Source organism: Podarcis erhardii, assembly GCF_964252035.2.
Source record: "Podarcis erhardii genome assembly, chromosome: 10".
NCBI classification, from domain to species: domain Eukaryota; kingdom Metazoa; phylum Chordata; class Lepidosauria; order Squamata; family Lacertidae; genus Podarcis; species Podarcis erhardii.
Window position 1 is genome coordinate 25,028,469 of NC_138500.1, and position 21,110 is coordinate 25,049,578.

Sequence of the window (21,110 nt, forward strand, 5' to 3'; positions counted from 1 at the left end):
ATCTCAGGGAAATATCCAAAGTGGCAACATCTGTACTTTAACCCCATTTTCTTGTCACTCAAGATCACTGTTCTCTGGTGGCTTACAGGATCTGTAAAAAAATTTTTTAAAAAAAGACAACTGCAGCCAGAGATTCACATCTCTTGCAGGGGCACCTTCGAGGAAATATGCACAAGTCCTTCAGAAACTTGTACTTTTCCTCGTGAGGCAGGTGTAAATTACTGAAAGGCAAGCTCTGCAGCAAAAGTGTGAAAAGATGTTGTACAAGTGACTGAAATAACTTCTTTGAGGCTTTCTGGAACATCCAAACAAGCTCTTAGAAGCCACACACCATTACAATGCCCACATCCTTGTACATACAGCCACCTTGCCTCACTGAAGTTATGGTTCCCACAACACCTGTTGCAGTTCATGTCCAGATAGAGGCAGTTGCCATTACTCCTGACTAATACAGGAATGAGCAATATGTGTTTGGGAGGAGATGTCCTTACGTGATGGATGTGGAACCTGTAGCCCTCCAGATGTTGCTGGACCTCCCTGTCCACACACCATATTGGCCAGAGCTGAAGGAACTTGCATCCCAACAACACCTGGAGGGGACCATGGCTTTGTCACCATTGCCCTATGATATTTCAACAATTCACACTGCACCAGGTGTTTGCAAAAGCACGAAGAACACCATCTGTTAGAACGAAGCACTGTAAAACATTAACAGTAAGAGGAAAACAAGTTGTTCCTTCATAAAAGCTCTCTTAACACTTACCAATATCTGCTTCAATTGCACTGTACATTATTCCTTTGATGTGGACATCTCTGATCGAGTCCTGTCAAGGAAATTAATGTAAATGAACAGTGAGATCTTTCTCCAGATTTAAATTTATTCAACTGAAAATGGAATATTTGTGAGTGGGACACCTTCCACCCCCAACTTAGAGCACAGTCTTTAATAAGTATTTTGGCTGGCTACTAGACTACCAAAAGCAGGTGTCAGGAAGTGCAAGATATCCAGACACTCAGAATGTGGGTAGCCGAAAAAAAAAAAGGACTAAGGAAATATTTGTTTATTGAATTTATATACCGCCCTATACCCTATATACCCCTCTATATCTCAGGACAGTTCACAGAATAAAATATAAAACCACAAAATACATAATCAAAATAAAAACAACAATCCAGTAGCCCCCACCCCAAAAAACCCCACTTGATATAGGATCCCACATGAAAATCTCCTCAAATAGTAAAGCTACATACAGTGGTACCTCGGGTTAAGTACTTAATTCATTCCGGAGGTCATTCTCCTAATCACAGGGAACAGTCAAAGCATGGAATGTGGGGAGGCTGGGGGGGGGGGAATCCCGGCATTGATACTTAGAAATCCTACTCACTACCTTTCCACCGCTCCTCAGTTTTTAAGATTTCAGGTGTTTCCAACAGGAAAAAGAAAAGTTGAATTTTGCACTTCAATCCACACTTTTAAAAAAAGAGCTTCTCATATATATTGGGCAATATCTAAAGTTAGACCCATATAAGCCCATATAAGTCTACACTGAGTATGACCTCATCGCCAATTAAATCCAATAGCCAGAAGAACATTTATAGAAGACTATAAATTGTTTTGTGGGCTGTATAGTTTAGCATAGTGTGCAGTACTCTCCTCATTATAATGAATTTGGAACTGGAGGAATGTGGTAGTTGGCAAAGAAGGAAATTGGTGTATGCATCTGGCAGCATGAGGAAATATTCTAAAACAGAAGTGCAAAAGTCACACGGGTGTCTGTTAAAATAGGACAACTCAATACCTTTACATCTTTGTAGAGATGAACTGGCTCATAGTCTATATTGTTTTTCAGAAAATACTCATTCACACAAGACAGGAGCGTCATTTCAGGCAAGGAGAAGATATCCATGAACTGCTTCATGGCGTTACCTTGTGAACTCTGCAAACAAGCATACATGTCATAAACCAGTTTTGTAAAGCTTTAGTTTCTGATACTTGCATTAAGTCTACAGGAAACAGAGGACAAGACTGCCTCTTAGCTAGGAATGAGTCACATGAGAACATCAGAGAATGGTTTTGCAACATGCAATGTGTGCGTTTAAGTGTCTTGTGGAAACAGGTTCTGTGCTAAAAAATAAACAATTCTTAAACAATTTCAGCTTAGTGACAGAACACTGATGAGGATACAATAAAACATCCTTTTCCACATCAGTTTATAGACAGTATAAACTAACCTGTTCACCATCAGGCACAACATTAGTGAACAAAATACAGTACATGCATGGAATCTAGATATCCACAAGCATTAAAGTTCAGTACAAAAATAAACTATGGAAGTCTTAAAATGCATGGCAATTTTTGGAATTTCTGGGCCAGTCAGAATATGTATCTCCACTACCATTTAGTTATTTCCTCATTGGCTTGGTGATATTCCACTGAACTACCCTCTAAAGATGTAGCCAGAAAAAAATTAAAGGGAGGGGAGGTGTCCTAATCACAGGTTACCTACCCATGACATAGTGAGTGATGAGCCCTAAACAAACAAAACGAAGCCATCCTAAATCGGCTACATTTCAAGTGATTTTCTATGTTTCTATTTTACATTGGCATTCCCACGAACAATCTATTGTATATGTTAAGGAGGATGTGGCTTGCACCATAAAATTGTATTTCGAAAGCAGCATCCAATTTGATAAGCAACACATTTCAGAATGAGCATTCGACTTCATGCACTTTCTTGCAATGCAATGGGTTTTAAAAATATTGTTTCTCCACTCTTGATTTCTGCATGAACAATAATAAAAAGCAGCAGCCATCTCAGTAGAGGAAAACACCAGTTCGAAAGAGGCAGGTCACTCTTTCCATCGGCTTCCATAACTTGATGACCTAAGTTATGAACTCTCAGCTGACAAGAAATGATCTGTTAGTTATAATAAAGCTACTGAGACATCGTTATATATGTCATGGTAATAAGAACATGTGATTCTATTATGCCATCATATGGAATTTTTAGTTCAGAGATGTAGTGACTTGTACTTTTACCTTTCCATAGAAGTCGCTCATTTGTTCCAAGGGGACATGGGACCCGTCGTACATGGCAATGACTTCCTCATCCGGGACAACACTCATTCCTCTGGCAACAGCAAGAATAGCTTTAGTGCCAAAGCCAACCAGGTTTCATATGGCAATACAGTGGTACCTTGGTTTACGAATTTAATCTGTTCCGGAAGCCTGTTCTTAAACCAAAGAGTCCTTAAACCAAGAAGTGCTTTCCCATAGCAGCGGAGGACTCAATTTACAAATGGAACACACTCAAAAGGAAGCGAAACATGTTCTGCTTCCAAGGCAAATTCACAAACCAAAAACATCTACTTCCGGGTTTGCAGCGTTCTTAATCCAAGTTGTTCATAAACTAAGCTGTTCTTAAACCAAGGTACCACTGTATCAATATTCGACACAGAAAACCCACATCTTCTCTAGTCTCACGTAAGCAATGGGTCAGCCTTAACCATTATGAATACTTCTTCCCTTATTTGATGTCACAAATTCTGCAAGGAACACCATGCACTGCCAACTAAGACAGACTGACAGTCCTGTTAAGTCAATGAAGGAAGCTAAGTTTTACCGCAATGACACATTGTGGATCTTAAGCTCTCATTTCTTTCCTAAAAGTTAATTAGACACTAATTCTTTAAGGCCCCAAGGGCAAAGTTAAAAGAAGGCATTGCCCCCCCTCTTTTAAACTTTATTACGTGAAGCACAGATTAGAAGATGGTATTTTAAAAAAGGATTATAGCCAATTCATTTCTAATCTTAACACAGCTCAGCCTCAATGACTTTCAAACTACAGCAGAAGTACGTGTTACAATCAAAGGCTGCCATGTTTCAAGTAAAGCAGGTACTATCTGTGCAGCTTTTTCCAGATGAGTTCAGTTAGAAAGGATGGGTTTCAATTAGAATCACAATGGACAAAATGAACTTTCCCAAGAATACTGCAACATGCAGGGTGCAAAGCAAAGGGTGATTACACACACACACACTCCTCTGCCTTCTGTTTTCATGATTCCTTATATTCAAATCCTTGCTAGAGTAGATGAGTCATTAGCAGAAGCCTAAATACCATGCAGTCCTCCTGCACAGTCTTCTAGTACCATTTGGCAGCTGAAAGCAAGGACATTAGTCAGTGGAACGTGGTCGGCCAACCCTCCCCAGACCACACAAGCTAAAGAACAGACTATTTCACTCAGCCATTTCTTCAAGCAGAGAACACCACAACATTTCATATCATCATATATAGTAGGGACATCCAACTCCCAAGAGACTGCGATCTAAAAGGTAAAGGTAAAGGTAGCCCTGACTGTTGGGTCCAGGCGCAGTCTACTCACAGAATAAAAAAACTGGCAGTAACCTACCCCTTTGGAGGGGGGTTTACGTCAAAGTTGTTGACCTTTTTGGGGGTTCAGGTAAAAAATGCTGACCTTTCTCTAGGGGAAGGAAAAGGAAAATGTTGCCCACCAAAAGATCACTCCGCCTTCCATTCTTGCGATCATGCACGAATGGAGGACGGGGCGAGGACGCATGCTCTTTTTTTCTCCCGCAAAGGAAAAAGAGCCCACAATCGACCAGTTGATTGCGGTCAACTGATTGGGCATCCCTGCTATATAGTAATAGCAAACTCATTCTTCACAAGACAATTCTTAAGTAGCCAAAACAACGCTAATGAGGCACAAGAGGGAGATCTCAGCCAGATCGTGGGGACCCCAAATATTTGCAGAAATAATGATTTTTAAAACCTCCTTTTTTTGAGCCGGGGGTGTGGGGAGAATGTGAAGGGAGTTTGGTCCACAAAACAGCCCAGTGAGGACTGAGTATGCTCCCTGGCCATGAAATTCTGAATGGATTGGGGGAAATAGGATGGAGTATCCTGAAAGCTGTCACGATTGGCTGGCTGACTAAACAGGAGACCACCTGCTGCAACGTATCACTGCATGTCCCGCTTGCTGTATTTGAATGTCCAGACTTTTGAATGTTTAGAGTCCCTTGAAAATGCAACAACCTCACAGCAACATTTTGCTGTGAACTATGCAGGTTAAGACTTACCTGTACACTGTTCCCAACTGAATATAATGAAAAGCATCAATCTTCATCAATAATGCCTTTTAAAAAAAGAGAAAGGTTTTACATGAAACCTATCATGGCTTCACAGCAGTATTTTAATAAAGTTACAGACAGTTGTCCATAATTACTACAAGATTTAGAGTTATATCAGAACTTAAGAATAATTCTGTGATGGACTACATGGAACTGGCTAAGATGACTGGCAGAATCCGAGACCAAGGAGAAGAGTAGGTGGAAGAAGAGTGGAAGAAATTTAAAGTTTATCTTCAGAAATATTGTAAAATTAAGGAATGTTAGAAAGATGTTGGGGGAAAAAATTATATGGTTTTAGCAGAAAGGATATAAAGGATTAAGTAAAAATGTATTGGTGAAAGAGAGAAGGTAAAATTATAATATGTTAAGATAAATTATTAGGATAAAAACAAAGTTGGAAGGATTTGCTGGAATATTTAATTGAATTAGAATACAAAAATGGGAGGCGTGAGGAAGTCAAGGAAATAAGTGAAAGTAAATAAGTGAGTTAAAGGTTTGACTTGTTTTTTATTTATTTCTTTTTTCTCTTTTTTTGAGGATATGTATTGTTTTTTTTTCTTTTTCTTCTTTGTCCTCTTTTCTTTTTGTAATCTTTAAAATCTTAATAAAAATTTAATAAAAAAAAACAACAGAACTTAAGAAGAATTCTGCTGGATCTGGCCAAAGGCTCATCTAGTCCAGAACTCTGTTCCAACAATGCCTAGCCCACAAGCAGAAACAGAACACATTTCCCAATGAATGAGCATCTCCAGTTAAATATCCTAAACAAAGGCTTTATTAGAAGAGCAACAAAGTGGGACCTACATAGATGGGCAAGATACAGCCACTGTGGCCCAAACTTCATTTACTTCCAGCTTGAGTCCAAAAGGTGCATCGCACAAGCTACAGAGAAGCAGAACTCAAGTTTCCCCAATAATACAAAAGCGGACATTTGATCAAGCGTTAGGGAATACATCTCACAGAACGATGATATCAATGGAATAATGTATACCTACCCGATGCACATCATAATGAAGACCTCTTATTGCAAAATTTGGATCGTAGTCATACTTCCGGATTTCTGCAGGATACTAGCAGAATAAGGGAGGGGGAAAAACTATTTTACCACAACTTATTTAAGCAACATGATCTATCCCCTTTAATCAGAGAAGACAACCAGCTCTCTCTTCTTCCCTAGTTTACATCAGCCTGCCCACTAAGGGCTATGCAAGTGGGGAAATTCTTTTAAGAAATTCCCCGTTAAAAACCCCCTTTCTGATAAGACCTCTCAGAGCCCATTTAGCATCTCTGCAATCCCTCCGAGAAAAAAGCTGCCACAGAAGTCAAAGCTTTCATTATGTCCACTCCCTAGCTCAGTGAAATCTGCCTTATAACTCTGTAGTGTCCCCCACTCCTTGGGAAACATAGTTATTTGTCACTCCATGCAACATGGACTTCTGCTCTTCGCTGCCTCCTGCCCATCCCACCCACTCCCGCTCTTGAGTCCCACATTGTTTATCAAGCACCTGCTATGGATTAGGCAAACTGCTCATCCCTGGTGCCTTGCCAAACCCATTTCCAGAATGCAAAGATTATGTTCCAATGAAACAGCATCAGGACCAAGCCCTCCCCAGACTCCGGCCTTGCAACATCCCTTCCAGGGCCAAATTAATGCCAGCTTTGGTAAGCATATAGCTAAGAATCCATGATTCACACTCTAGAGCAACTGGATATTCCCAAGGATGGCAACAGACAAACTCCTCACTTGTTTATCATTTGCCTTTAGAGATAAAATAGTAATCTCTGGGCGTATTACTGTGTGGCCCCTGAAAGTGGAATATAAGCAGCTAAAAGGTTGGCTCCAATTAGATCATGTGTGTGAGTGTAACGACCTCCGCTCACTGCAACCCCCAGCACTGCACCCAAATCTGCTCTGGAGGGCTGGGGGAAGACCTCCAGATATCTGGGAGGGGGGTGCAAGGAGAAGTTCCATTGTGCTCATGGGAGGTGTTCCACTCACACAATGATTCAACCCAATGGGTCTGCAGTGACCTCATAATTTTGCATGACTAGTATCCAAAACAAAATCTTAAGGCTCCTCCCCTCCTCAAAGTTAGCAACTCTTATTTAGGAAGCTGCAAGGACAGTGCCCCAAACTCTGTAGTTCTAGCCTTCTCCTCACTTTAGTGTCAAGGGATGTGGGTCCCAAGCTTATCCCTCTACTGAAATCATGGATGAAGTCCTTGTAAGGACACAATAATTCGGTGTACATGGACTCGCACAGATCATGGCCAATGGAAGGTTCAACACTGATAAGGGCAAACAGTGTGAATATGTGTTCAGAAAACAGCTTCTGTCCTCAGCCTGGCCTCAGCCAATTTCTAGCTTTGCATCCCTACAACTGAAAATAATACATGTTAATTAAAAACAACACTTCTATATATTCTGTATAATTTAATACAAAAGGTGTTCTCTTTGACCCCCGCAAATATCTTTTCCACACTTTTTTCAAAACACTACAACAGTGGCAGAACTCTCAGGGAAATTGATCTGCTTATTATTATTATTACTTTGCTGGGGAAGTTTAATTTACAGTGCTCAAGCATTTCTCATGTACTTAGAGAGGTGTGTGCGCATCATTTTACCTGAATGTACTTCTTAGTCAGGATTATCTGTTGCCAAATTATAGCCTCTGAAAGGAACTGAAAGGAACCATGGCATTTTTACAGAAAACTATGGCTCAAACCAACACCTACCCACAACAGGAGGCAATGATATTGCCCTCAGAAACTTGCAAGCAAAAGATGTAGGAAGTAGCATTTCTAACATGCTTCATTTACATCGAGTAAAACTTTGGCCCTCCAGGTATGCTGAACTGCAACTTCCATCATACCTGGGCACACTTGCTGAGGCTGACAGGAGTTGTAGTTCAGCAACATCTGGAGGACCAAAGTTTCCCCACACCTGATTTAAGTAATATTGTAAAGCGCTCTTTATTGCAAGAGTGGAAGCTCAGGTTAAGTTCACAGAAAAGTTCATTATGAATTCAGACTTGCCTTCCTCACATCTTTTCACTCAGATCCACCATCACCCACGCTTAAATGCTCTACTTAACTTTCCTTTAGTCATTAAGACTGGGGTGTGAGCAGAGTGGCATACAACCCTTTTGCTCAGAGTTCACTCTTCGGAAATTTGAACTTCCCATTACACTGCAACATAGCCACCTTTATTTCAATCCTTCTCTGCAGCTGAAAAATCTCCTAGTCCTCAGGTTTATGATCCAAAGGATGCAACACAAAAGGAAAAGGGGAAGGGAAGAGGAAGGAATCATACTCAGGAAACAGTTCAGAGAGAAGAAAAACCAAAAGCAGCTGGTCTCTCAGCAGAGCAAATGGAATGTCCAAGCTTCTTTCCTCTCCCTCTGCCCTGCACCTGATGAAGTAGGGGAAACTCTTTGTTCCAGGGGTGGGAAAGCATAGGCCCTTGGGGGTATTTCTATGTCCTAAAACAGAGTGCACACAGACATTCCAGGTGGTAGTCAACTAGGTTTTACTCAACCTACTGAAATTAATGGGCCTAACTTGGTCATGTTCATTCATTTCAATTGATCAACTCCACGTAAAATTTAGCTGAATACCACCCTTCATGCTCGAGAATAGGACTAGCTTTGTTCTACGCCTGAGCTAAACAGTGCCACCAATATTTTGTAGAATTGCAATACTGTATACCATAGATATATAGATATGATCAAATTTCTTATTTACTTCTGCAGGGATATTTATAGATGCATATATTTAGCCACTGACCTTTGGACTGAAATGCAGAATTGGAAGTGTCTAACGCATTCATTCAGGAGCTCAATTCAGACAGTGGAAAGGAATAATCCAGATGCAGCAGCACAGAGAGGGTTAAGCACGGGCATTTCTACCAGTGCAGTAAAGCAACTTTGACTCAGAGGACATTATAAACAGCAGCGATCCTACCTTCAAATATAATTTTGTTCTTTGCCGCAAGCAATATGTTAACTGAGATAGTGTTAAAAGCCAATTTCCCTGTCTCATCTTCTTTCAATCAGATAAGGAACAAGACAGGACTTTCATAATTCTACAGAGGCCTAAGCACCTTTTCAAGAAACTGCAAATTTTAATTTTACTCATAATCCTCCTTTAGTTAATTATTGCTACAATGAAAAACCTTAATACATAAACCAACTGAAGAAAGAAGCTGCTTTTGTTTGTAAAAGTGAGCCGCATGTGAAAAAACTTAGCTTCTGAGCCAAATGCCACTGTAATGTGTTCATTTCTGTGAGCTCCCTACTAGACCTAGGACAAATCACCAAAGGTGCCAGAGGAGCTACTCTTATATACCAGAAAGCTGCCTTATATCGCCTCAGACCACTGAACCATCACTAAGTATTGTCTACGCCAGTGTTTCCCAACCTTTGGTCTCTAGCTGTTTTCGGACTACATTCCCCACCATCCCTGACCACTGGTCTTGCTAGCTAGGGATGATGGGAGTTGTAGTCCAAAAGAAGCTGGAGACCCAAGGTGGGGAAACACTAGTCTACGCCAAGGTTTCCCAAACTTGAGTCTCCAGCTGTTTGGACTACAATTCCCATCCTCCCCTACCACTGGTCCTGCTAGCTAGAGATGATGGGAGTTGTAGTCCAAAAACAGCCAGACACACTTGTCTGGCAGTGGTGCTCCAGGATTTTATGCAGGTGTTTTCCCAACCCTGCACATGCAGGAGCATGAACCTGGGAGCTTCTGTGTGCAAACCACATCAGCATCACCAACAGAGACCATATGTAGGATCTTATTTATTGCCAAAGACATACCCCCACCTTTCAGACAGCTGTTTGCCTTTCTGTTTTATGCCTTCTAACTACCTGAACTCTATACGTAATGTCTTCAGTTCCCGAAATATGATTTATTTATTATTTTTTTAGTAACCAAGAGCATAAACTTTCCCTCTCAAGAAGAAACATATTTTGCCCTGCAACGACTTGCTTTTTTGCTTGTGGAAAGTTCTGGATCCTGACAGCCCAATCCTACGCATGTTTACTCAAAAGCAAATCCCCACTTGGCTCAATGAGATTTACTTCCAAGTTAGTGCATCTGAGATTGCAGCTTTTGCATTCAAGTAGATTAGGGTGGGGAACGTGCCACATTCCCTCCTGGGCAATGTCCAGGGGGCAAAAGTGGGCAGAGCAAATGTAAATTTGGACTTTGTGCTATAGGCTAGTTTCTACACACATACACTCCTCTCTATCCTCCATCTAGACAAAGAATACATTCAATAATACCTTCTAGTCAGGCAAAAACCCTCAAGGAGGCAGAACCAGCGAGGTGTGCAGTTCAAGAGGGTGTATGGACTGGGAAGAGTCCTGAGGGCCAGATACAATGAGTCTTTTGGCCCCGGAGACTTAGGTTCCCCATGCCTGAAGCAGAGGATTACACACATGAACTGATACTGAGAAAGCTAAGCAGAGATCTTACTCCTATCTATGTATACATAATTCAGTAGTGCTGAAAGACAAGGGAGTTGTATTACCAAACATTTCGAACTGAGTTGCAAGGGTTGCATGAAGACTCTATTTTAGCTGTAAATGGATATCGTTTTAATTGCTATAGCAACCAACTGGTATGCAAGCTTGTTCATGAAAGATATGCATTTCAGAAATGGGCAACCTGATTTACAACTGAACCTCGTGCCCACGAGCAAACTTTGGGCATGTGGGAAGCCCCATTAGCAGACGAGGTTTGGAAGCAAACCACACATGTAACTCACAAAGAGGGGGTTGCCAACAGCACCAATCAGCTTCGACAACAAGCCCCCTTGCCTGCACTCGGGGGTTCCTGATGGGGAGCGCCACCTTGTAGCCAATCCCAGCAGGGTTCACTCTCAGCAAGCCCTGCTTGCAAAGAGGCAATTACAACCAAGAGTTCACTTTAAACTACTGGTGCTCTTCCTTTGTAGTTACATTCTTCCCTGGCCCACACCTGGGTGAGGGATAGCTCAGTTGGTAGAGCATGAGACCCTTAACCTCAGGGTGGTGTGTTTGAGTCCCACATTGGGCAAAAAGATTCTTGTACTGCAGGGGGTTGGACTAGATGACCCTCGTGGTCCCTTCCAACTCTACAATTCTATGATTTTAAGTCAATCCGCACTGACAAATAAGCACTAGAAAAGGAAGACAGCAGAAGATCAAGCCCCTGGGGTAACATTACTGCATACTACTTTTACAGGTATTCATACTGCATACATTTAAAACATGTACTTCCACACCCCCAAATATCTTACCCGGTGTTCATTTATCAAAAGATCCCGAGCGGCATTGAAGATCAATGTGTGCAAATGCTTGGAATAGAAGACAAGTGTGTAGTCATAATCAAAGCCATAGATTTCTATGTCCGAGAGACTCATTTCATTGTTTGAAAAGATAGCATCTGGATTCAGCAAGTTACTCATAATGGAAGGAACCAGGTCTGTGGGAAAGAGACATAAACATACAGAGAGATTTTCTAGATTTTTCAGAATTAAGACATGCCAGCAAAATGACAACAAAAATGTATTCCAAAAAGGGATGGATCTTGCAAGATACACACATTACTACAATAGTATTCATTAACAATGCACTTAAAATAAAATAAAATAATTATTTATACCCCGCCCATCTGGCTGGGTTTCCCCAGCAACTCTGGGCAGCTCCCAGCCAAATACTAAAAACATGATACAGCATTAAACATTAAAAACTTCCCTAAGCAGGGCTGCCTTCAGATGTCTTCTAAAAGTAAGATAGTTGTTTATTTCCTTGACATCTGACAGGAAGGCGCCACTACCGAGAAGGCCCTCTGCCTGGGGCCTACTTGCAGTGAGGGAACCGCCAGAAGGCCCTTGGCACTGGACCTCAGTGTCCGGGCTGAACAATGGGGGGTGGAGACACTCTTTCAGGTATACAGGGCCAAGTATAGGGCTTTAAAGGTTAACACCAACACTTTGATTTGTGCTTGGAAACGTACTGGGAGCCAATGCAGGTCTTTCAGGACCAGTGTTATATGGTCTCACCAGCCACTCCCAGTCACCAGTCTAGCTGCCATATTCTGGGTTAGTTGCAGTTTCCGAGTCACCTTCAAAGGTAGTCCCATGTAGAGCGCATTGCAGTAGTCCAAGCGGGAGATAACTAGAGCATGCACCACTCTGGTGGGACAGACTGCGAGCAGGTAGGGTCTCAGCCTGTGTACCAGATGGAGCGGGTAGACAGCTGCCCTGGACACAGAGTTGACCTGCGCCTCCATGGACAGCTGTGAGTCCAAAATGACTCCCAGACTGCGCACCTGGTTCTTCAGGGGCAATTACCCCATTCAGGACCAGGGAGTCCTCCACACCAGCCCACTCCATGTCCCGCAAGAACAGTACTTCTGTCTTGTCAGGATTCAACCTCAATCTGTTAGCTGCCATCCATGCTCCAACCACCTCCATAGGACCTTCACTGCTCACATAGGACCTTCACTGCTCTCACTAGTTCTAATTTAAAAGAGAGGTAGAGCTGGGTATCATTTGCATATTGATGAACGTCCAGCCCAAAAGGATAATGCAATGGACTTGCAGTTCATAAACCATGTATTTCAAAAGGGACTGCATCACTCAGGGACTGCTACAGAACGAGTCGTGTGTGAATTAAGAGGCACACTACGCCCACACAGCCACGGATCAGGGCACACGCAGACCTGAAAACAATGCAGTAAGGTGGCAGTTCTTACAGGTAAGAATCATAGCTGCCTTAGATGAACTTCACAAAGTATTCCCTTTATGCTAACCCATTGGTTATTTTCACTTACCTGTATGTAAGAATTTGGCCTGTTTCCGTTCCCACCTCTCATCCTCATTTTTGTTCAACAGCTTTTTAAAAAGAAAAATCCCCTGGCACTAACTTTGAGGATAACAAAGGCAGCACTTCATCACACATTTACCTAAGAGTAAATCCCATCGAACTCATCTATATCTATTTCTTAGCCCTCTGCCCTTCACAAAAAAATCCCAGGGCAGGTTTACATCACAATAAAGCTGTAAATACAATACAGATAGTGAACAGAGCAGCAGTTAATGAATTTAGGCTTGCACTCCATTCTACTTTCAGAATAATTTAAACTGTTTATTAGTAAGACATAACGTGTATGTGTGTGTATGTGTGTATACACACACACTTGCTTGTTATATAAACACCAAAAATTGTTTAGAAAAGCATTTACAGTGGCTTTGAAACAATTAACACAACAGAAAATATTCTGATCCAATCTCAGACACAAGCCAGAGAGGTTCAATGAAACTGAATTTCAGTTAAAAGGAACCTTCTATTGTCACCTAGAACTGGGATAGGAAACACTGTGACCCTTAAGATGTTGTTGGAATAAAACTCACATCAGCCATCGCTGATGGACTGACATGATGGGAGTTGATACATTTTTTATTTTAAAAAAATAAATCTGGGGGGTTGCTCTCTTCCATTGTATTCCCCTCTGCCCTGCCAGGTTTTCTTCCATTCTCCCTCCAGACACTCAGCATTCTGTGGCTTCTGTGTCCACCAAGTCCTCCCTGATCTGTTTTTGGGGTGCCCGCCTCCCTGAGTTGTCCCCCCCCAACCATATTTTGTACTTCTGCAAACGTTTTGGTTCATCCAAACCTGCTGAACATCTCCCACTAGTGTGCTGATGGTGCCTTAGATCCTCACTCAAGAGGCAGAATTTGCTATTTGTGCATAGGGTAGTTAATATTTGCGGAATTGCTTTGGCATGCAATCCTTACAACAAAGCAAAATTGGAATTGTTATCTCCCACACTGCAAAAAAAAGGGGGAGGGGGGATGAGGTTGAGAAAGAAAGGCTTGCCCTAAGACAACCTTGCATGTCCATGGAAAATGTTGAGTTTTAATAGGATGCTTTCTGGTTTATAGCTCAGTCTTAACCGTTATGTCAGCCCTCAGATCCTTTTCTTCAAACTGTTTGAGAGAGACTAGCAACGATCTAGGTCAAACAAAATAATTGCTTGGAAATCCTTACCTAATTAGGCAGATGGGAGAATATATTTAAAGTAGTACCCAGAACCTGGAACTGCATGACACAATCAGCATTTTTTAAAAAAAAAAAATGCATACCAGAAACGCAGCATTTTGAAACAACCATAACTTCGCCCAGGAACATTATGCATCCACCTCACTTAGACAAAGCAAGAACAATTTGTGTATTTCTGGCTGCAAATAAAGCACAGAGCCACAACAGGTTTCACTAATCTTAAAAGCTGTAAGCAAACTGCAGCCAGCCTGAAAATCCTGCTTAGACAATCTGCGTGAAAAAGTTTCCACCCATCTAATTCATATGGGACTGTATCTTGAACAGACACCTTACTGAAAGTATTCACAGTGATTACACACGTTCAGGAAGGTCACGTTTTTGGGTCTTGTGGTGCACTAAGACTCATGGCACAAGAACTTCTGGACCTTTCTAGTATGGGGAGTTACCGAGCAGATGGGGAGCCAATACTGGAATAATCAGATGTTTTATTACAGAGACCAAAAAAATAGGTGACACAACAAGGCAGCATTCAGACCAGTCCAGCAACTATTTGGTTAAATGTATGGAAGATTAGTTATAAAGTAAATGAATGTATTTCCAAAAGACAGGCATGTGAGAAGCTCAGTTGGATTAGGAGGATATTCTTGGTGGTAAACAACACTTTGCTAGGGGGACAGCATGGGTAACTTGCTTGAAAGTTGAGAGAGAGAGAGAGAGAGAGAGAGAGAGAGAGAGAGAGAGAGAAAGGGTTCTGAATTAGAGAATCTTTAATGAAAACATTTTTTAAAAAAAAAGAATTAGAAATTAATAATAATAATAATAATAATTTATTATTTATACCCCGCCCATCTGGCTGGGCTTCCCCAGCCACTCTGGGCGGCTTCCAACCAAAGATTAAAATAAAGTAATACATAAAACATTAAAAGCTTCCCTAAACAGGAAGAAAAAGAAGAGAACCCCAAATGCAGAACGTTATCTACCCAATGCAGGAAGGAAAAATGGTTTCTTCTTTAGAAAAAAAGAGAGCCAAGAAAGATGTGGTTCAGGAGGCTATTCTCTGGGACAAGTCCATTGGACTTGCCTTTTTCAAGCCTGCAGAAGAGGGAACTGAGGAGCAAGGGAAGCCCTTTCAGGTCCTTTTAACCTTGCGCTTTATGTGGATTTATTGGATAGAGGCTTGGAATGACAACATAAGGCTGTGCGTTCCCCAGAGCCCTGACTCAACTCAAGTACAAGATAAAGTTGTTGTTTTTTTAAAATGATATTTATTAGAAGTTTAAAAATTACAGAGAAAAGAAGAAAAGAAAACAACAAAAAAATTAACAAAACATATATTACAATACATAAAAAAGAGAAAAAAAACATAAAAACCAGAACAATAACAATAAAAAAAACCACACATCCAATATTCCATATCTTTATCTTCCATTTACTTGTTTCATCGACCTCCTCACACCTCCCTTTTTGTATTCTAGTTTAGTTATTTGTTTCAGCAAATTCTTTCCATCTTTCTCAATTTTTATTGGGTAATTTATCTTAACAGTCTAACGTATTAATTAACTCAACAAATCCTTTCCATCTTTCACTATATTCTGTTGTTCAGTTTACCTTAATTTATTTTAACCTTATCTTACCATAAAATACCTTAAAGCTTAAAACTTAATACTTATCTATACATAACTCCTTATATCATTTCTACTAAAGCCAAATAGTTTCATTCCAACAATTTTCCTAATACTCGTTAATTTTACACTAATTCCCAAAATAAATTTTTAAAAACTTTCTTCCAATCTTCATCGAACGTCTCTTCTTCCTGGTCTCGGGTTATGTCAGTCCTTACTGTCCATTCCATCTAGTCCATCAACCTGATAATCTTGTGTCCGAGGCTCTTAAATCTTTTCCATGTCCCTTCTGCAGATCTTCTTCTTGTTTATACCTGCACTTTACCTTGTCTTTTGTTGATCTCTTTCTTAATTTCTTTCCTTTCTCATTGAGGAGTAGGTCTCGGGGAAACTCCAACCCAAAAATATCTCCATCTCCCCTCATCAGATCAGCCCATTTCCCACAGTCCCATTCCCCACATTCAGCAGTGTAGTCCAGAAAGTATTTAAAAGCATGTTTCAAAGTCCCTCCAAAATTAAGAGCCCCCACAATTCCAGACCCCCCCCCCGGCCCGCTCCAAATTCAGTCTTCAAGAACAGCGGCTTATGCTCCTGCAGGACCTCGGGTCTCTCCATTTGTGTTACTTGAGGTTCAGCGGCAACCTCCTCCATTGTCTTCTGCATTTGCACTTGCCCTGTCAAAACAGGTTCCTGGGTTGGTTCCTGAATGGTTTCCATAAGAGTATTCGCTGCTTGTCCAAGGTTTTTTACTGCAACAGTCACCAAGTCTATCTTCTCATGCAGCTGCTCCAGCAAAGCGCTTGTCTTGCAAAGAGCAAGCACCAAAACTTCTTCTAAACACATTTTTATTCAAGGTCAGAGTCTGGTCCCACGATCCTAATCTCCACAGCTGTGAAATCCCCAGATCAACTCCAGCAACAATTTAACAGGCTCCCTCTAGAGCAGTGTTTCCCAACCTTTTTTGGGCAAAGGCACACTTGTTTCATGAAAAAAATCTCGAGGCACACCACCATTAGAAAATGTTTAAAAAATTAACTCTGTGCCTATATTGACTATATATAAAGTAACTCTCTTTAATAGGAATCAAATAAACACAAATAAAGTATTTTATAATTACTTTATTATGAAATAGTAAGTAAACAGAAATATGAAAAATTATAAAATACTTTATTCAGTGAACCTGTGAGGGCCCGCCCTTTGCGGCAGCCGATTGGCTGCCGCCGTGGGCAGTGAATATTAATGATGTATCATTTTTGTGCTTCATGCTGTGGCCACAGACATGTGATCCGATGGTGAATTTGGGGTGACCCAATGCAAAAATCCTGAGAATCCCTGTGGATCCATGTTTTGTAACCACGTTTTTGCACCATTGCAGCCCCAGGCAACAGTGGGTGTGTGATTTTGGGGGGGCAGGCTGTAGCCATGGACATGCTATGTGATCTGTTGGTGAATTTGGGGTGACCCAATGCAAAGATCCTGAGGATCCATGTGGATCCATGCTTTTAAACCACATTTTAAGTGGGGAGGGAAGGAAAAACACAGAACGGACAAGGAGCACGAGAGGGGTGTGCAGAGAAGCAGCTGGCTAAGAATGCAGGAGAGGGGTATAACGGGGAGGGAGGAAAGGAAGGCAAAAGTTTTCCCTCACCTACTCACCCAAGCCAGCCAGCTCGCACGCGCTCTCTCTCTCTCTCTCTCTCTCTCTCTCTCTCTCCCTCCTGCCTGCTTGCCTGGAGGGGAGGGGCTTTCCCTGCTCTTTGTTCCGTTTGAGCAAGCACAGCAAGGAAACAGAGGCGGGTGGGCAGTAAGACCCTGAGGCAAGTGCGGCTTGTGCTTGCTCAGCAGTGCTTCTTCACGGTGCTCACTTGTGCTTCTTCACGGTGCTCCGCGGAACGGTGTTCTTCATCCCGGCGGCAGCGGCTCCCTCTCTTTCCTCTCAAGCAGAGCCGCCTTCCTGCTCCAGCCGCGCCTGCGCCTGAGGAGTTTCGAATCTGCCGCCGCGCGCAGGGTGACGTCACGGCCGCCGCCGGGCCAATCCGCCTGCTCGGCCCCGCCTCCCTTCTTCTCGCCTCCCTCACGAGAGGAAGCGCCTCCCTCGCGCACGGCGGATGCAGCCTGAGCAGAGTCCCCTCTCGCTTAGAGCAGTGTTTCCCAAGCGGCACACGAGGCAACGTGTCGCGGCACACTAGTGTGCCGCGGAACACCGGTTGGGAAACACTGCTCTAGAGGAGACAATTTCTATTTGTATCCATCTTTTGAAAGCAAGTCCAACAAAAGAAAAATTACTTTCATTTTTCAAATTTTTTGTTTCTTTTAAATGCAAAAGGCAACATTGGAATCAATTTGTTTCTCTTCTTTAACTATCTGTCAAAAGTTACAGATAGGTAGCCGTGTTGGTCTGCCATAGTCAAAACAAAATAAAAAAATTCCTTCCAGTAGCACCTTAAAGACCAACTAAGTTAGTTCTAGGTATGAGCTTTCGTGTGCATGCATGAAGTGTGCATGCACACGAAAGCTCATACCTAGAACTAACTTAGTTGGTCTTTAAGGTGCTACTGGAAGGAATTTTTTTATTTTGTTTTATCTGTCAAAAGACGTTCCATTCACAGTCAATGAACTTCCCCAGAAATTTCTGTCTCTGACACCCTGTTCCCAGGTTTGAGACGGTGGAAATTTATCTTTCTTTACTCTCTCTCCTGCAGGCTTGAACAATCAAAATTCCCCCCTCTTTTCTCCTGCTTCCAAGAGGGGTTTTGGTGGTTAAAACTTAAGGAAATTTAGACCTTTATATATGACTTTCCAGACTTTAGCTTGCACAATTTTTGCTTCAATCTGTCTACAAAAGCGGAAGGCGGACTTCCTGTTTAGAGCCTTCCCGCTTCGGTACCAAATTAAAATGTTTCTTAATCCAATTTTCCGTTCTACTCACGGGTACTTGTTTAGAGTCCAATTGTCCACAGAAAAAAGTCAGCGCTCTCCGGCAACGGCTGTGCGGCTTCACTCCGTAAAAATAGCGGTCGATTCAAAACACCACGCCGCTCACCCCACGTCGCTTCGGATCCCTGAAAAAGGGTTTCCCTGCGAGTAGGGGAGGCGCTCCTGGTGTCAGCCGAATCCCACGTTCCCAGGCTTCCTCCGCCTGGGATTTTTAAAGGGTCTCCGCCTTCGCCACGGCGGCAAGACCCGATTTTCGCGGAGCGGGTTCCTCTCTGTCAGAGGAGCTCTGCCATTGCCAATGGCGCTAACCCGGAAGTAGTACAAGATAAAGTTAGCAGTGGTGAACAAAACAAGGAGAAATGTAGAAGGATGTGTGAAGCTAACTGAATCTGGGCCAACTTCAAACAAAATGGGCCAAATTGGAACAGTGATTTGTGGGCACCTTTAAAAAACAACAACAGATTAAGCTATACGGGAGAGGGAAGATTTTGCTCCCCATTGTAATTGAGAGGCTGGTCCCAAGTTGCAGGAAGTTTTCTTAAAATAAAAATCACAGAGCATGATGTTGTTCCTTGCATTAAATTGAAAGAGCAGCTGTATTCGTCTTAGCACAACTCTGTGCTGATGAATGATCTAACTTGTGGGAGGGGGATCTCTCTCCCTTTGTCATCTGCATAACAAAAATAGGCAAAGAGACATAAGGGGGCTAATGCACAACTGTCCTTTCGGGCCAGGCATCTGCAGTGTTACATGAAATGCCTTGGTGACAGCAGAATAATTTTCCACAAATCATGTCACTGAAAAGATAAAACAGTAGTTTCAAGTCACAAGCTATGCTATAAAATCAATTGCAGTAGAATAACCTTCAGACTCTCAATTGCTTTAATGTTTCAGTTGTTATGCAATAATAAAGTTACTGAATGCACCTTTAGTTCTCTTACTCAAGTACCCCAAGGCTATTTTACTCGGAAGAAGGAAAGAAACTCCAGTGACATAGTCTCAAGGTTACAGAGTAGAAATTTGTCAAACTCTTAAAGATGCATTTATAGCTACAGCACACCTACAAAGCATGGGGGGGGGAGGATGCAACAGGAGAAAGCAACTGTTTAAATTTTCTGTGAAGGTGACACACCAAAACAAGAACATTTTATTTCCTGAGTGAACAGGACTGCTTTAAGATAATATCCTTCAAATGCTGTTTTAATTAAAACTGTGTTCTGCTTAAACCAAAGGCATTCATTACAGTGATTAAATTACCTGAATGCAAATTAAAGGGCTGATGCCTAGAAAATTGGTTTCCAGTAGCCCTGCTCTATTTTAGGAGTCTATTAGGGTTTTTTACATGTAAATGGATAACAGCATCAAAGGAAATGATAATAAAAGCAGAATGTTGATGTTTGCCTGAAGATGAAATAAACCATATCAAAAGTTATTCAAATTAAGAACCACTATTTGAGATAAGCCTGTTTGAAGCTATTGGCCTCATCTGCACTATACAATTAAGCAGTATTGGACCACTTTAATGGCTTCCCCCAAAGAATCCTGGGAACTTCAGTTGGTTAAGGGTGCTGAAAATTGTTAGAGAGGTCTCTTTTCTGCTCCCAGAACTGTAATACCCAGGGCGCTTTAAGAATTATTCATCACAGCGTACTCTGGAAAGTATAGCTCTGTGAGGGGAGTAAAAATTGCAGACATCTTCAAAATAAGAAAATGAAAGTTGCACTCTGGCTAGAACTCACTGGGAGTGGGAAATTGAAACATTTTGCTATCACAGCATCTTGTAAAAGTGAATGCCACAGTTTTTCCCCCCACAGCATCAAAGTACAGTGGTACCTCGGGTTATGAACTTAATTCGTTCCGGAAGTCTGTTCTTAATCCAAAACGTTCTTAACCCGAGGCACACATTCCCTACATAGGCCTCCCATAGCCCTGGAAGCGATTGCATTGATTGTAACCTGGGACACCTACTTCCGGGTTTGTGGAGTTTGTAACCCAAAGCATTCATAAGCAGGACTGTTCGTAACCTGAGGTATCACTGTACTCATTCCTTCACTTTGTGCCTCCCCAATGCCTTCAATGAACTCGCTGCTATAGATGCTTGGATCATTTCCCTCCTAGCTGGTCTACTGCTGCAAGATGAGCTTTCCCAGTATTAAGCCGTAATATTTGGCTTCCCCAAACTTCTCCCCAGCAGCCTGCAAAGCCATTTAGTTTATAATTACATTATAAGATGAGACCGCATGTAGCAGGAACCCACTGGGGAAAGTGTTTTGTTATGATTTACACAAATCTTTGGAGCCTGGGTTCTCTCTTGCAGCACTCTCATATGTCAACACACCAACAAATCTCTTAC

General features: G+C 41.9%; 1 protein-coding gene across 3 annotated transcripts in view; it reads right to left on the bottom strand.

Annotated features, from left to right (window-relative positions):
- NT5DC3 (5'-nucleotidase domain containing 3) overlaps positions 1-21,110 on the bottom strand; it is a 49,011-nt gene that overhangs the window by 12,335 nt on the left and 15,566 nt on the right. For all 3 annotated transcript variants that reach the window (XM_081878929.1, XM_081878928.1, XM_081878927.1), the window contains exons 2-7: positions 11,432-11,616; positions 6,145-6,219; positions 5,099-5,154; positions 3,041-3,131; positions 1,800-1,937; positions 764-824 (exon numbers count right to left, since the gene is read on the bottom strand). In XM_081878929.1, the coding sequence (XP_081735055.1) occupies positions 764-824; positions 1,800-1,937; positions 3,041-3,131; positions 5,099-5,154; positions 6,145-6,219; positions 11,432-11,599 (589 nt within the window). In that variant the 5' untranslated portion in view covers positions 11,600-11,616. The remainder of the gene's footprint in view (positions 1-763; positions 825-1,799; positions 1,938-3,040; positions 3,132-5,098; positions 5,155-6,144; positions 6,220-11,431; positions 11,617-21,110) is intronic.